Source organism: Electrophorus electricus, chromosome 11 (assembly GCF_013358815.1).
Source record: "Electrophorus electricus isolate fEleEle1 chromosome 11, fEleEle1.pri, whole genome shotgun sequence".
In the NCBI taxonomy this organism is placed as follows: Eukaryota; Metazoa; Chordata; class Actinopteri; order Gymnotiformes; family Gymnotidae; genus Electrophorus; species Electrophorus electricus.
Genome location: NC_049545.1, coordinates 3956534 through 3971639, shown reverse-complemented (window position 1 = coordinate 3971639; position 15106 = coordinate 3956534). Strand labels below are relative to the sequence as shown.

The 15106-nt window shown below is 41.9% G+C and overlaps 1 protein-coding gene across 1 annotated transcript; it reads left to right on the top strand.

Moving 5' to 3' along the window:
• The first annotated feature begins 152 nt into the window (after positions 1 to 152).
• On the top strand, positions 153 to 4544 carry vox (ventral homeobox). The gene is made up of 6 exons (XM_027014167.2): positions 153 to 399; positions 515 to 750; positions 946 to 1113; positions 3715 to 3898; positions 3989 to 4065; positions 4278 to 4544. Exons 1-6 carry the CDS (start codon positions 153 to 155, stop codon positions 4542 to 4544), a joined length of 1179 nt encoding a protein of 392 aa, XP_026869968.2.
• Positions 4545 to 15106: the final 10562 nt, after the last annotated feature.

The following is a 15106-nucleotide window of genomic DNA, read 5'->3' as shown; positions in this document are numbered from 1 at the left end:
GAGAATCGATCAGGCGTTAACACATACATGCATATGCTAATGCACAGTGAGATCTGCTCTTATATAGGGAGCCCTTCCTGCCGGGTTGTCGCAACACTATTCTGTACTCACTTGGATACAATCCGACAGCCTGGAAACACCAGAACCGAAACATGGTTAAACACTTTTCCGCGGACTGGCTTGCTCAGAGCTATCACGAGACCGGAATTAAACACGATCTGGACACTTCCCAAGCGCTCCTCAGACCTCATGTGCCGTGCTCTGTGCAACCGCGGCCTCCGACGTCTTATGGCAAGTTTCCCCCGCAGCGCAAGACTCAGCAGCTCACCTACACCCAGGCAAAGGACCACACTCCCTTGTTTACTCTCATAAGTCCGAGAAACTGCTCATCCCCAAACTGTAAGTATCGTGGTTTCAAGTTGCTTCACTGTTCCGCCAGTTTGTTTGCACCTATACACATTATTGTAAACCGAATTTCAGTTGCAGTATATAATCAAGTTTCATTTTGATTCAGTTTCGGAGAACGGTGGTTATTCTTCGGGCTACGACAGTGAGGCCACCGGTTCTGAATGTCCCTCAGTTGAAGATGAAATTGAGGGATTGAGGGAGCATGGCGCACAGCGCAGGATCAGAACCAAATTTACACCGGACCAAATCGACAAACTAGAAAAAATCTTTAGCAAACATAAATACCTGGACGCGGGCGAGCGGGTCAAAACCGCCCTGAAGCTGAATCTCTCTGAAACTCAGGTTAGTCGCTGTCTTTGCACTCTATATTAGATCGGAGGTTATTACAACCGTTTTGTTACAAATTATTACAAATAATTATTACAAATAACATTTATTATTACAAATGTTTTAAAGGTGTTATATGAGTGCAAGTTGCTTATACAGTCCATCGGTTTTCACAGACCATTTGCTAAACATGTTCTTTGTTTAACACAGGTCAGAACGTGGTTTCAGAACCGAAGAATGAAGCTGAAGCGGGAGGTCCAAGAAATGAGAGCGGAGTATCTGGTCCCCGCTCTGCCCGCTGTCATGTGGTCCGCAGCTCCAGCGGTTCAATACCATTGTTTCAGCGGACAGCGCCCGTCATTAACGCCGTTTCCGCTGGTTCCCCTGCAACCAACCGTCCCTCACCAGATGATTTCTCAACCCGGCCATTCTATGTTTTCTATGCAATATTACTTTTAACTTACACCAAAAACTGTGTGGAATGTATAAACACAAGTTATTTTTATGTGCAATATATGTACAGTATTTTTGTATAGGAATATAAAAGAATGTTATGAAAGAAAGTTTATTTATTAAGAGAAAATAAATATATTTGTTTTCAAAATGTTGATGTCTTTGTCATGGAAAGGATTGAAAGTATGTTAGCACTACAACAAAGTGTTTCTTCTGAATTGATAACTTGCTAAAGTTTCTCAAGTTTCTAAATATAAATATTTAGTTCAGGCACCAGGCCATCTGGAGCGTGGGTGCAGCAGAAGAAAGTTTAATTGTTAACAAAAACGTGCATAGTATTGAATAGCTTAGCGTTGTTTTATGGGATAAGAACGGTGTTCCGTATGAGCCTTGAACTAACTGCAAGTCATGACAGTCATATCGGTCCTTATGAACTATCATGGCTTTTATCCTTGGGCGCGTCGCCCCAAAAATGGGACACTCATTCCACTACTCAAACTCCTCAAAGCACACGAGTCATCCGAAACTTATAAATAAGAAACTATGAACGTAATATTCACGTTTATCTATATGATTGTCATTTGTGTCGTTTGTTACAGCCCCGGTATAACAGTACCATGATAATGTCCAGAAATAATCTAAATAGCACCTAAACGCGTCCTGTGACTGGATTCCCCACACGCATGTAACACAAGCATCGTTCATAGAACGTGCAGGACACTGTACGCTGTCCCATCGTAAATCACTGACACTTTTTTTTTAATTAAACACACTTACGGCTTAAACTTGTTAGGCAGAATTGCAAAGCTTTGCATGATCAATCAAATTTGCGTTTTTAGTGGTAGTTTAGATCAATTTACAACATTCAGAGCTGTCTATTAAACTGCCTGGTGTGCTGATATGGATGAGAACAGTACACTCACAGGCCTTATTTAAATCAGTGTGCTTCATCTGCGTGGCGCAGACGCCACCAATGCCCAGGGCTGATCCCATACTGCGCTTTCATATGCGCGTCAACTAATTCTGTTTGTCTCTGCAGCGGCACTTCAAACGTGAGCTAACGAGTAGATCATGGCCAACAATTAGTAGTAATTAAGTTGCTCATTGATGAGTTTACACTGTCTCCTAAAAGCGTAGACACTGGCTCCACGAAGTCTGGAGTTTATGTGCTATTCAAAGACCAAGATTCCGTGGAAGGTGGATGATGCTGCATTTATCACACGCTAATTATCTGATACATTTAAATGATTAGTGTTGAATACAGCCGATGGATAAAAATAATCCATGACCAATTGACCTCTTTAGTTAAATCAGTCACTAAAATTTCATAACACTAAATCAGATTCAGAACATTAAATCAGTTACTAAAGCTTCTGTGTCTGGTATTATTTTATCTGCAAGTCGCTGAAAACCCAGAACTTCAGTTTACTTAAGCTAAACCAGCAACTTGGATGTCTTGAATCACTTGTTGTAATAACCGAATCCACTTTAAGAATGAAGTTACAGCAAGTCAAACGACTCATTAATTGCTTTCTACATAAGCTAGCTGTAAAAAAATCAGTTTACCGTGTTCTAAAGTATCTGTATAATAATTTCGGTCTGCTTTACTTGAATACATCCTCTCCTAATGTGCTTTTGATGAGGAAAATCAAGACCAACATTCAAAGGTTTCCACATTTCCGAGAAAGCAATTAAACGTCTCGGGAAAAGTCCTGTGGTTGCGAGGCGCCAAAGCCTGATTTAAATTGTCCCATTAACAGACATCAAAAGGAATTCTCTCACCTACGTTTTGGTTTGGTGTGTGCTTGCTCACCACTGTCGAGTCTGCTGCAAGGGTAGACAAGACAATAAAACTAAAACATATTCAGCAGTCGACATACGTTTGGCATGCTGGCTTTAGCAATCGAAATAAATTATGTTAATGCGCTGCGTTTGCTGAATTTAGATTTATAGACGCTACAAGTCCAGCCCTGCCCAACTATGGCGATTGGCCACGTAGGCTGAATAAAGGTTCAACTTGTGCATAATGCTTGCGGACAAGCAAGATAGCGAAAATCGTTACGTACGTCTACCTAGCGGCAATAATAGCGCAAAATCAACAGCTAAGTTATCTGAAGAACTGGCAATTTCTTCTGTTGAGTTGTTCATGGTCTGAAGTGATTATATCAATCTTCTTTCAACTTTACTGATTATTTGCTGTTGTAAATCCCCAGTTTCTCGGCTCACATGAGCCAATAGTCGATAGGCAGTTCAGTGCTCAGACACAGTGGCGCCTGGATATGACAAGTATACTCAACGCGTGAAAAAAGCATTTGCGACATCTATTAACTTCCATTACAGCGCCAATGAAAAACTTATCGCTCCGTCGAGATCCTTTTACTTATGCAAAGTAAATACAGGTTTAGCACCTCCTACATATAGCCTGGGCCTTAGAAGGGCACTGCGTCTGATCAGCTCATTTTAGAGCGCTGTCTACAAGGAGATTTCGTAATGGCCAAGAACTTCTCTGTGGCTTGGCTGTCACAGAGCTCTCATAGGCCCGCACCTCAGCAGGAACATAGTCCCAACTTTGATGGTGTCCAGTCACATATGCCGTGCTTAGTGGATTCACGAACTCTGGTGTCAAATGAGGACCCCTCATACGTAACACATCGTGAGGATGTGAGCGACAATGTCAAGGATTTGGCCAGGGCCCCATCGTCTCCTACCAGTAAGTACAATTCTTGACTTGATGCTCATTCCGTCTCTCCTTTCAGGCAGTGTGAGGGCTTATCGTAGCCTACCTCGTTTAATGTTTCAGATAGCTACGGTTACTCTTCTGGCTCCGAGAGCGAAGTCTGTGATGACGGCGAGCAAGAATCGGGACCGAATCGACGCGTCAGAACCAAATTCACCTCTTACCAAATCTCAAGACTGGAAAAAACCTTCAGCAAACACAAATATTTAGGCGTATCGCAAAGAAGAAAAACAGCAGAAAAATTGCATCTTTCCGAAACGCAGGTATATGGATCTGTTGAGCTTAACTGTTTCAGTGTTAAATGTTCTTCACACGTAAAAGCTATTTCTTTTCTCTATTAACGTGCCTTTAGGTGAAAACCTGGTTTCAAAACAGAAGAATGAAGTTAAAGCGTGAGGTGCAAGACACGCGGACAGAATATTTCGCCGCGTCTCTGCTGTCGCATGTGGTGTTCCCGTCACCGCTGTCATTTCAGAACCACGTCCTCACTGGACAGCGCCTCTCGCTCCTGCCTGGCGTGTACTCGCTCTATCCACAGCATCTCAGCCAGCGAGTCTGTCCGCGACAGATGGCGCAGCAAAGAATTCAACCGTCGCTGCTTGCGTCCTGCTACTACTAACGGAGCCGTTTCACTCGTGGACACTTCATTACGAAAAATGACCTTTAAGAGTAGAATTTAAATGTATACCTCCCGTGTCCCTGTTTTGTTGCCTTTAAAACAATCGCATACTGTACATATGAATAAGCACTACAAGCGTGTACATAAATAAGATCTTTTATGAAAATAAAAGTCATAATTTTATTTTACATTGTGAATCACTGTTGTTTGAACTTACGTATATTTAGGGAATTTAGGACGAAACAAGTAAATACATTTCAAGTAGTCTTCGGGTGTTTGAGAAATGTTAATATCTTTACTAGAAAATAACACATTTATATAAAGGAGGCAGCGACGAAGCTCCATAAGTCTACTGCATTTCAATGACATTTTATAGATACTTTGATCAAAATCTTAGCTTTAAAATTCCTGCATATCGTGTCAGAGAACGAACTCACTGCCATGTTTGTTTGTTTGTTTGTTTTTATTGTTTCCTCGAAATTTTTACCAGCTTCCTTCCAACTCTTTTTGATCTTAAGTATGAATAACAGCTGAATGGCGGCGCCAGATAGCGCGCCCCACGCTGCAGCTTTTCGCACATCACGGAGCATCATTGCCTGATCTGTTTGTCTGCTCCTGTGGGCAAATACACTCAGGTGGTATCCAGCAGCGTGAGACTCAGCCTGGGCGGACACAAAGCTTCTGGGCCGTTTGCATCTTCAAAGAGACATCAAAGCAGTTGTAACAGCTAAATCATTGTGATCCACTGAGCTCAACGGTATTTCAGTCGTAGATTTGACACCCACTAGATAGGCGCTAAAGCTTGGCGCCGTGAAGTCTGCCTGGGTACGCGTCAGGTCAAGCCAGCGTTAACTGGCACCCGCTAAAGGCGCTACTAGAGTATGTACCGCTATACCAGAATCTAGTTTTGGTGATAAGGAAAGAAAGTGAGGTCTCACAAGTATACGATATGCCCTGCATGCGTCAAAAAAGCCACGACGGGTTTCTCCACATGCTTCTACCCCTTTTCTGATAACTGGTACTCACAGTCGTTGAAATTTAGACCACATTCATAAAAGACGTTTTAGCGGATGGTAAGCCTGGACAACACAAACTAAAAACATTCAGTGGACTGAACATATGTGCCATATCTGCTCTCTGCATGTGGATTCTCTCTTGAAATATAAATTTTCGTGACAGTTTTCAGCTGGTTTATGAAAGTCTGTAGTCTTCACTCATCTGATAGATCTGATGGTTTATATGTTTCAGGACAATTTAAGTTGAATCTATGTTCTCAGTTCCTATAAAACATCCTTAGCCTAGACATCCAGGGTATATGCACCATACAGGCCGTGTCATTCTATTTGATCATTGTTCTGTATAATAAATATTTAATTAGTGGTGTTTTGACAAATAATGATGCAAATATGCAAGCTATAGGCTATGCTAGTGTCTTGGTGTGTGTTGGTATCGGAATAAACCCATTCCTGCAGTACCAAAGATTACTCACCACTCATTCAGATAAAGAACTGTGTCCATAGTAGATACATTATACCTATTTCTATATATCTAATATATATCTATTTTTATAAGCGCTATGTGTGGCTTCTTTGTATTTCTGTGATTCCCTGTATTGCCACTATGTGTTTTTTCATTGCTGCTTTGCGTATTTGGTACAGCTGTCTTCACAAAAGAAGACATGGAAGAATTTTTCACAACTTTACAATTTTTTCAATAAATGTGTCATATAAAGTCACTACAGCCTACAGGAAATGGTTTGGCTAAAGCTATTATTGCCTTCGCCATGTGTGTGGTTGGTAACACAAACTCCACTCTACTACTTGGCAGTACTTCTCAGTGGAAAGGAGCGCCCTCTTGCCACCAACTCTTAAGAATATAAAAACCCTGCTAGAGATCACGCTATCCATAAAGCAAGGAAAGCAAACTTATGTACAATCAAGTCTTTTCCTAATAAGATGGCACCATTGTTAATCTTTAGATGAATGACCGCACGTTCATTGTAATCAACCAGCCATGTAGTTGTACATCTGAGGCAAAGCCCAGTTCTAAGTACACATAATAATAATATACAGTAGGCTACCAGGCTGTGTGTACCTGTGAGGATTTTATTGCACTAATCAAGACCCTGGCCTTTCTCCATTGTATGCAGGACAAAGCACACCCTACTCAGCTCATTGTTTTTTGTTTTTGATTTGTGTGTGTGTGTGTGTGTGTGTGTGTGTGTATGTGTGTCACCACAGGGAGGCACTACCCTCCTACTGTATGCATTTAACAGAAAGCTGTAATACCTATACTGGAACCTACATAGGACTGATTTTGAAACACAGCCCCAAATGTGAGAAGGCTTCAGTTTTACACAATAGAGGCACTAGCATCTCTTCAAGAAGCCCAGCCCAATGCCCCTCCTCCTCGGGTGACTGACTGCAGAGATTAGACGCTACACTAAAGATATGCTAATTACACTTTGATTGGTGTGGGTCACACACAGCTGGCCAGGAGCAGACCAAGTGGAACTGAAGACACAGACAGGAACTAGAGAGGCTTCGGAAAGGACATTCTCTCACGGCCATTATTATTATTATTATTATTGTTGTTGTTGTTGTTGTTATTGTTTGTTTATGTATTTGAACTCACTGTGTAAGATTGTATCTAATAGCATTTGTGTTATTTTATGTGATTTCACAGTATATCAATAATGCAGACTATAATACATCCAGATTTTATATATATATATATATGCAGTCACAGAGCTAACAACAGCTGCTCTGCTCTTGGCTACAGGGGCCTGATGGATGTATCACAGCTTCAAAACTGACCATAAAAGTTAAGGACACTCTCTACTCGGTAACGCAATTCAAACCAAACTGACCTGCGCTCTTTGATGCAATCTCATAGCCCATATTCTTCTACTACACACTGTGTGTCAGTTTTTGCTCTCATTGGTACTTCTGCGTATTGTGTTCCACTCACAATGTTAGCACACTGTCTGATCATGACACGTTTCATTCAGAGAGCCAATTGTAGTCTTTGTTTTGTATGCCTTCGTCAAGGACATAGCAGGTTTGAAAAAAGCCTCTAATCAGTTTGCTTTATCATCTAGTGGACAGATGTTGGGTTTGTGCCTGAAGCTCTCCTTAAACTCTTTAATCTTTTGAACATTGGAATCGAATCCCTCTCGACTGCTATCTGCCTTGTTCCCATGGTGCAACTATTGCCACAAAAGTACTGTTCAAAGGCCACTCATCATGGTGCTCTCCTCCATATTTAATGAGAATATCAATTGTTTTCTTGAAATGTTTCTGCCTTTCTTGTGCTACCTCAGTGATGAACACTTCCAGACTAGGACCAAAGCGACGGTTCTCGTGGCCCTTGACCCTTGGTGTACGCCCCAAATATGCCTTTATCATCTGATGGTAGTGTTAACAGTACTCACATATACCACCTCAGAGAAAGCAAGAGATGGAGGAAAAAATAAAGAAAGACAGAAAGAGAGGCACACGCAGAGAAAGAAAAGCCTGAAAAGCAGGTTGCTAATGAAATCTGTAAGCAGTTACACATGCTTGAGTACATATGAGCGTTGTATATTTACGTGGTTGCATTTTACTCGAAGTTCTAGTTTGTATGATTTATAACAAGCATTTATAAAAAAGATTTAGAACTAATGATGTATAACAGCAATATACAAGGTAGTCAAATATTTAATAAACCTGAAAGTTAATCAATCTTTCAAACAACATCAGTAACTTAAGTGTGCATGAATAACAGGTTTTTCTTTTTTTGGGCGGGGGTGTTATATAATGCATGTCATCAAGTTCTAGACTTCTTTTGCATTTCTTTTGCTCAATGACATAAATAGATTCCTTGCAAATACACCAAATTACCAAGAGAATGAAAATGAAACAAACACATTCAGGAATGCATTCGATTCGGTTGCTTTATTAAATTTTGACAAGCTGTAATTGCTCATTGCATTTTGTGCATTCCCACTCTGCAGTTCACAAGATCACACCCCTCACTGCTTCTACATAAATACAATCAATTACACTGGTAAGAGTAAAACACTAACTTGATGTAATATATCATCATCCCCTGGGTGGAGTGGCAAATGATGGAAGCACTTGGTCTCGGTGCGGTTTCCCCAGCTCTTGCTCTGCGGGTGGTGTTGTACTGAGCTGTGTGGGTGGAGTACCTCTGCTGCCCCCTTTTCCCATGCCCTATGCCTCTTTAATGTTACTTCTCAAAGAGATATATGCATAGGAAAAAGGAACAGCGAGCGTGAGAAGCAGCGCCAGGCCGACCTCCGCAGGGCTGCATCCGCAGGAGAGAAAACAGGGACAGATCATTAATCATTACCAATAGATCAAGGCATATAAGATTAGTAGAACTCTGAGCGAGATATCTGCGCTTAACTATGACATGAATCACTCTCAGAATCTTGACTCAATTTCAATGGTGCAGTTTTAACAAAGATTCTGTCAGTTATTTGCTGTCAAAATTTTTAAAAGATTCTAAGTCTTTACATTCATAAATTGTTAAGTTAGTGGTGTAAAATCACGGATTTGAGTACTGTTGCCATGATGTAGTAGAAGTTCCTTCTCTAACACTAATTTGCACACAATACATAAAAAGCAACACTTCCAGCAAGAGCAGACCCATTCAACAGGCTTACCCAGTCCAGCACCAGGACATCTCCAGCTAGGAAAGTCTCTCCCTTGAGAATTTATTCCTTCCTGGAGACCTTGAAGATGTTTAAGGAAGACAGAGTAACTGTTTTCTCTCCTGGTTCTTGCCACTCGACCCGCTGCTGCTCCTCCTCCTCTTCCTCCTCCTCCTCTTCCTCCTCCTGATGGGCTGAGGCTTGCGCGGGCACCTGTGCACCCCAAGGCCTGGCTGTAAACAATGCCTGCTGCCACGGCCATACCAACCTACGCGTTAGTGGCTTGCACCGGGGCCGACTCCAGTACATGGTGAGGTCTGACTCCACAAGCCGATGATCTGCTATCTGAGCCGTAGACGTCAGAGGTCCAGCATGGGGGAGATAGCGCGGGAGAGTCCTCGGGACGGCGCGTACTCTGACTGCTGGAAAGTATCTTATCTCCCAGGGTCTCTTGCTCTCCCATACGAGAGAGGATCCGTTCTCACATGCTTCGACAAGCTCAAGGTCTTGAGCAAGGCCTCTTAGAGGAGGATGGACATGAGCACACACACACGTATGCACACACAAACACACACAAACACACACACACACACAAACACACACACAAATATGCACACACCAATGTTCAGACATGTCAAGGCTACCCGAGATCCTTACAATCCAAAGAGAAATACAAGCAACGTAATTTAGTGCTTTCATCCTCGAATGTCTATTGCCACAGTTTCCATATGTTAACTGGAGTGTTTCACACACTACTGCTGTAAATATTCTTTATCGTTCTAAAAAGAGATATTTACTGCTGTGTAGAGCTACAGCCTCTATTGCAAACCTATATGTCTTAGTAAGTGCTTCATGTGGTACTGGCAGAGGTCAGGGACGGATTCATAAACCAAAGTCATAAACAGCGGTGTTGCATAAATCTTTTTGAGTATGAATGCATGTGTGTAAGACTCTGCACTGCTCAGCGGCTCTTCTAACTTTTCTCTGTGAAACGTGCAGGATTCTGCTCACTGTTTCTTAGAGTTCAGTGGATCAAACAGTTGAAAGTCACTGGTTACTCTGTGCTGCAGACACAGCAAAGCCACCAAATACTTTAGCTACACTAAAGCTCCTATGCAAATGTAAATGTAAATGTAAATGTAAATGTAAATGGACTAAAAATATTTGAGATACATTGTAAGATGTTAATTACTAAATGATTGTTCAATAGTATATACCTTATATTAATAGTGTTAATAAAGATTTTGACATTAAAACATTGAAAAAAATACTTCTGAAAACTACATCACCTTGAGAGAATACAAAAATCTATAAATGACTGTCTGCACTTTTGCTGTGGTTTGGTTACTCCATGCAGAAATGCTCCTAAACTGGATTGTTTTGCTTTTGATTTTAATTTCAAACCAAATATTATGCAGTCCATAGAATGAAAACCTTTGCATTAGCCATCAGAAAAAATCATATCAGTTTCTATAATAATATATACAGGCAATAAAATATTAGTGCCAAAGACTCAATGCTTTGAACAACAAACATGTTTTATTCATTTGGTATCAGCAGATTACAGAGTACACCATTAAGACTTCAGAAAACATTCCATTAACACACCAACTAATGTCCATCATGCTGTGAGTGTGGAATGACATCCATTGCATTAGTAAAGAGTTTCTGATTGTGAACCATCCCCAGTGCCAGCTCTGCTTCTGCCTGTGGCATAGCGACACTCTGGCCTACCACGGTTGCCAGTTTGGAAGCTACTGTGCTGTTCCATCCCTGTGCTGTTTGGCTATTTTAAACCTCGCCGCATCCATTCATTGGAAACTTCCTGCACCTTAAAGGTGTAAGCAACTTTGGGAAGGGGTCCTAACAATTCGAGTTTCAGCACTAAACTCTGTCATATACTAGAAACGTTCCCCAGGCACTGGCCACTTTAAGAGTTAATAAGATGGTTCTTATTGTAACCAGGGCTATTTTTTAACAGTCATGCCAAAGTTTGTGATGCCACTGAAAATAGAGAAAGTTTCCCTGCTCATTTTTCCCAAACTTCTCTGTATTTCTTTCTCTCTCTGCCATGGTGTAACAGAACTCCCAGTCAAATCAGAGATCAGGAGCTCCATAAGTACTGTAATGGGGAGGCTTTTATCATGCAGCATTTTTGGCTCAGAGTTTGAGAGTTTGTAGCTGAGAGAAACCACACAAACAGCAGAGACTGTAAAGACAGACACCACATACATACATTCAAGCGCGCACACACAATAATAACAGATGTTCTAACTGATTGTGCCCTGTGATATAATTGACCCTGAGGGCTGATAAAGTGCTTGGAGTGTGTTTGGTCTACAACAGTGGCAGTGTTGGTTATTTCAGCTCCTGGGGGAGGACATAGCTCAGTGTTTCTTGCAAGTTTTTTTGTCAGTGATTTTGCTTCATAATTTATTTGAGCTGAAGAACTGGAAAGTACCAGGCTGCAACATTCCGAAACACGAAGAAAAAAAAGAGAAAGAGAACGCAACCATACTGAGCACGTATCGAAAGAATGGAGAAGACGGCACGTTGCTTTTGTGAACCACTGACAGATTTAATGGAATAAGACTATACTTCCCTATGCTCTATACAACATGTAGTCATCTATACAGTATGAGGTCATCATCAGTCATGGTGTCATTTTTAATGCTGATGAACGTTGAAGAACATGACCCAGCTTCCCTGGCCAAAATGAACAATGATTAAACAGGACCTTTTATTTCACTCATTTTAATGAGTAGTATGTTTTCCATTCTGTGCTTATCCATCTGTGTTCTCTGAATGGACACACGAGAAGAGCTGTACATGAACAGCCTGGAGAGGGGGCCGTGTTTGGCTATCGCAGCTGGACATGAGTATGAGCCTACAGACGAAATCCAAGGCAAATGATGACATCGCAAACTTCTTCTGAAGCACCATGAGGTGATTCTTTGACAAAAAAAAAAGCACATTATAATAAATTATAATACACAGTAATTCAGTGTTTCAGACTGGGAAATTTGCAGAGTAAAGCTGAAAGTTCAAAATAACAGATTGTTTTAATATTAGAACCCCCTTTATAGTGTAGCCCTCAATCACCTCGATTTTGAAAGTTTTCTTATTCCAATATGGTAGACTCAGACTATCCAAGGTAACAGTTCATAGATAATGTATGTCCTCTCAAGGGTTCTGCTGTAAACAGTGGAACTTTCAGCACCTTTTCAGGTACCCCTCTTATCCCAGAAACTATCTCCGTCCTCTTCTAAGAGCTGTGATGTGCAACACTTGCGTTGCCTCAGCATATATCTGGCTCTGTCACTCCCTGCGCTTTCCCTCCAGCTGCAGGAGGTGTTTTCAACATCCCTTCCTCATATATTTGGCTTTGTGTTATGAGTCAGCCAGATGGAGAAGTGGGGGATCCGTACAATCTACTCATGAGAGCCAATCCACATCAGCCTTAGGGAGCTGGCAGAATGGGGCCAGAGGGATGGTAGCGTTGAGTTCTGCATGTTCATGTGTGTGTGTGTGTGTGTGTGTGTGTGTGTGTGTGTGTGTGTGTAGTGTGTGTGTGTGTGTGTGTGTGTGTAGTGTGTGTGTGTGTGTGTGTACTGTGTGTGTGTGTGTGAGTGTGTGTAGTGTGTGTGTGTGTGTGTAGTGTGTGTGTGTGTGTGTAGTGTGTGTGTGTGTGTGTAGTGTGTGTAGTGTGTGTGTGTGTAGTGTGTGTGTGTGTGTGTGTGCAGTGTGTGTCTGTGTGTGTGTAGTGTGTGTGTGTGTGTGTGTGTAGTGTGTGTGTGTGTAGTGTGTGTGTGTGTGTGTGTGTAGTGTGTGTGTGTGTGTGTGTGGTGTGTGTGTGTGTCTGTGTGTGTGTAGTGTGTGTGTGTGTGTAGTGTGTGTGTGTGTGTGTGTGTGTGTGTGTGTGTAGTGTGTGTGTGTGTGTGTGGTGTGTGTGTGTGTGTGTGTGTGTCTGTGTGTGTGTAGTGTGTGTGTGTGTGTGTAGTGTGTGTGTGTGTGTGTGTGTGTGTGTGTGTGTGTGTGTGTGTGTGTGTGTGTGTGTGTAGATGTAGTGGATGTAGATGGCAGGTTGCTGGAATGACGCACATTCCCCAAAACATTCACAAAAGTGGGCAGAAATGTCTACTAGTTGTACTGATGAATCAGCAAGAACTCATTTTTGAAAGGGCTGTAGTTTTGTTAGCTAAATAAATGTGCCACCACAGAAGCCTGCGTGTATAGTTCCATGCTTTGTAATGCTCAGTGTTTACAGGGAATAAAACATTTAGAGAATAATATCTAACCTCCAGTGCAATTTTTTTTATGGATTTTGTGGCATCCTCCTTGTGATCAGAAAGGGTCAATTATGCCTTTTATGGTTATAGCTCAGTCACATCCCAAGTGTTTGTGAGGCTGAAAGTTGAGCCGGACCTTCTCAGTTTTCCCCCAGCATCCCTTTAGCCTCAGCAGTGGGGGAGGCACTGCAGTTTACTGTTACAATAAGGTCTGCACCAAAGATCCACTGCTCAACACTAAAATTCATATGGCAGATAAACATGCAGTTCTACCTTTGTCTGTTCTAAGTGTGCTCATTTAGACATGACACACCAAGGCTGACCCTGATTAGAACTCCTAGTCTGAGGCTTTCATGTACCTGAATGTGAAATGACCTTGTTCTGTGCTATCGGCTAGGAGGAGTATCCAGGCATGGCCCAGTCTGCAAAGCTAAAGACACCTTTTCTATTCCCTTATTCATGCATTTCTTCTTTCTCTGTCTGTCGTGTTTCTGATGCTTCTCAAGCATCCTTATGGTTACAGGGAGAATCCGTCTGCCACTAATTGCCCTAAAGTAATACCAGCGCTTCCTCTGACTTGTTACAGTCAAGTCTTATAAAAATATTGCTGCCCTGTCCATTTGTTTGCATTAACCTTGGAATTGCACTGTGACACCGAGATGGTAGTGCTAAATCAAACATTTAGTTGCCACCCAACTCTCCTATTTCTGATTAAGGGACTGGATGGAGGCTGAAGTTCTCAAACTAAACACTCAGGGAACTTGCTGGTTCTTATTCACCTTCTGGTTTTCAGAATATAAAGTTGCGTTTTAGTAATGACAGTGTGATGATCATCTTCACAAGCGTTTTCAATATCTTGATGTAACATCTGACCCTTCATCTATCATTGAAGCCCACATCATGTAACTAACTAGAGTGTTTTTTTTTCTTGTCTGTCTCTAACTCATTAAACACTTTCTCTAACTCTTTCTCTAACTCAGGTGTTGAACACTGCATCATGTTCTCAATACTTCCCAGTTCATTTATTGGAATTGCTTTTTCATTTGTCTTACAGCTGAAAACCCCAACAGTTCTTCTCATATGAAAATATCCACTTACCACTTGCAAAGTCTAATGTGGTCTATCCCAGCTTCTTGACACTAACTTCCCTGCACACGCACCCAGGTCATCTAGCCCTGGAAACACTAAGCTCCCTCACACCAGAGTCTCTTTCTTGGCTGGCAGGTCTTTCAGTGGCCTTTGACCTCTGGAACTCTCTGCCCCAATATATCTGGGACTTCTCGGCCATCTCTGCTTTCAGAGCTAATCTGAAACTTTCACTTCAGTGCTTTATGTGTTAAGTTCTCTGTGGTTCTAACTGTGGTTCTGACTAAGAGTCAGAAAGGCGTTATACAATCCAAACTTACTAAAGATTAGATCGGCGCTATAGCTATAGGTCTCTGTTTCTGGAACAGTACAAATGACACCTGCCAGGACCTGTCAAAAACATTTGAAGTTGAAACTCTCCCACCCGTGAGCAGCTGGGTTCGTCCCTCTGAGGCTGCGTGGACTCAGGCCTTGTCCACGTTTAGACCTCCTCCCAAGCCTTGGCCTCCCTGTGCACATGCCTCAGTAAT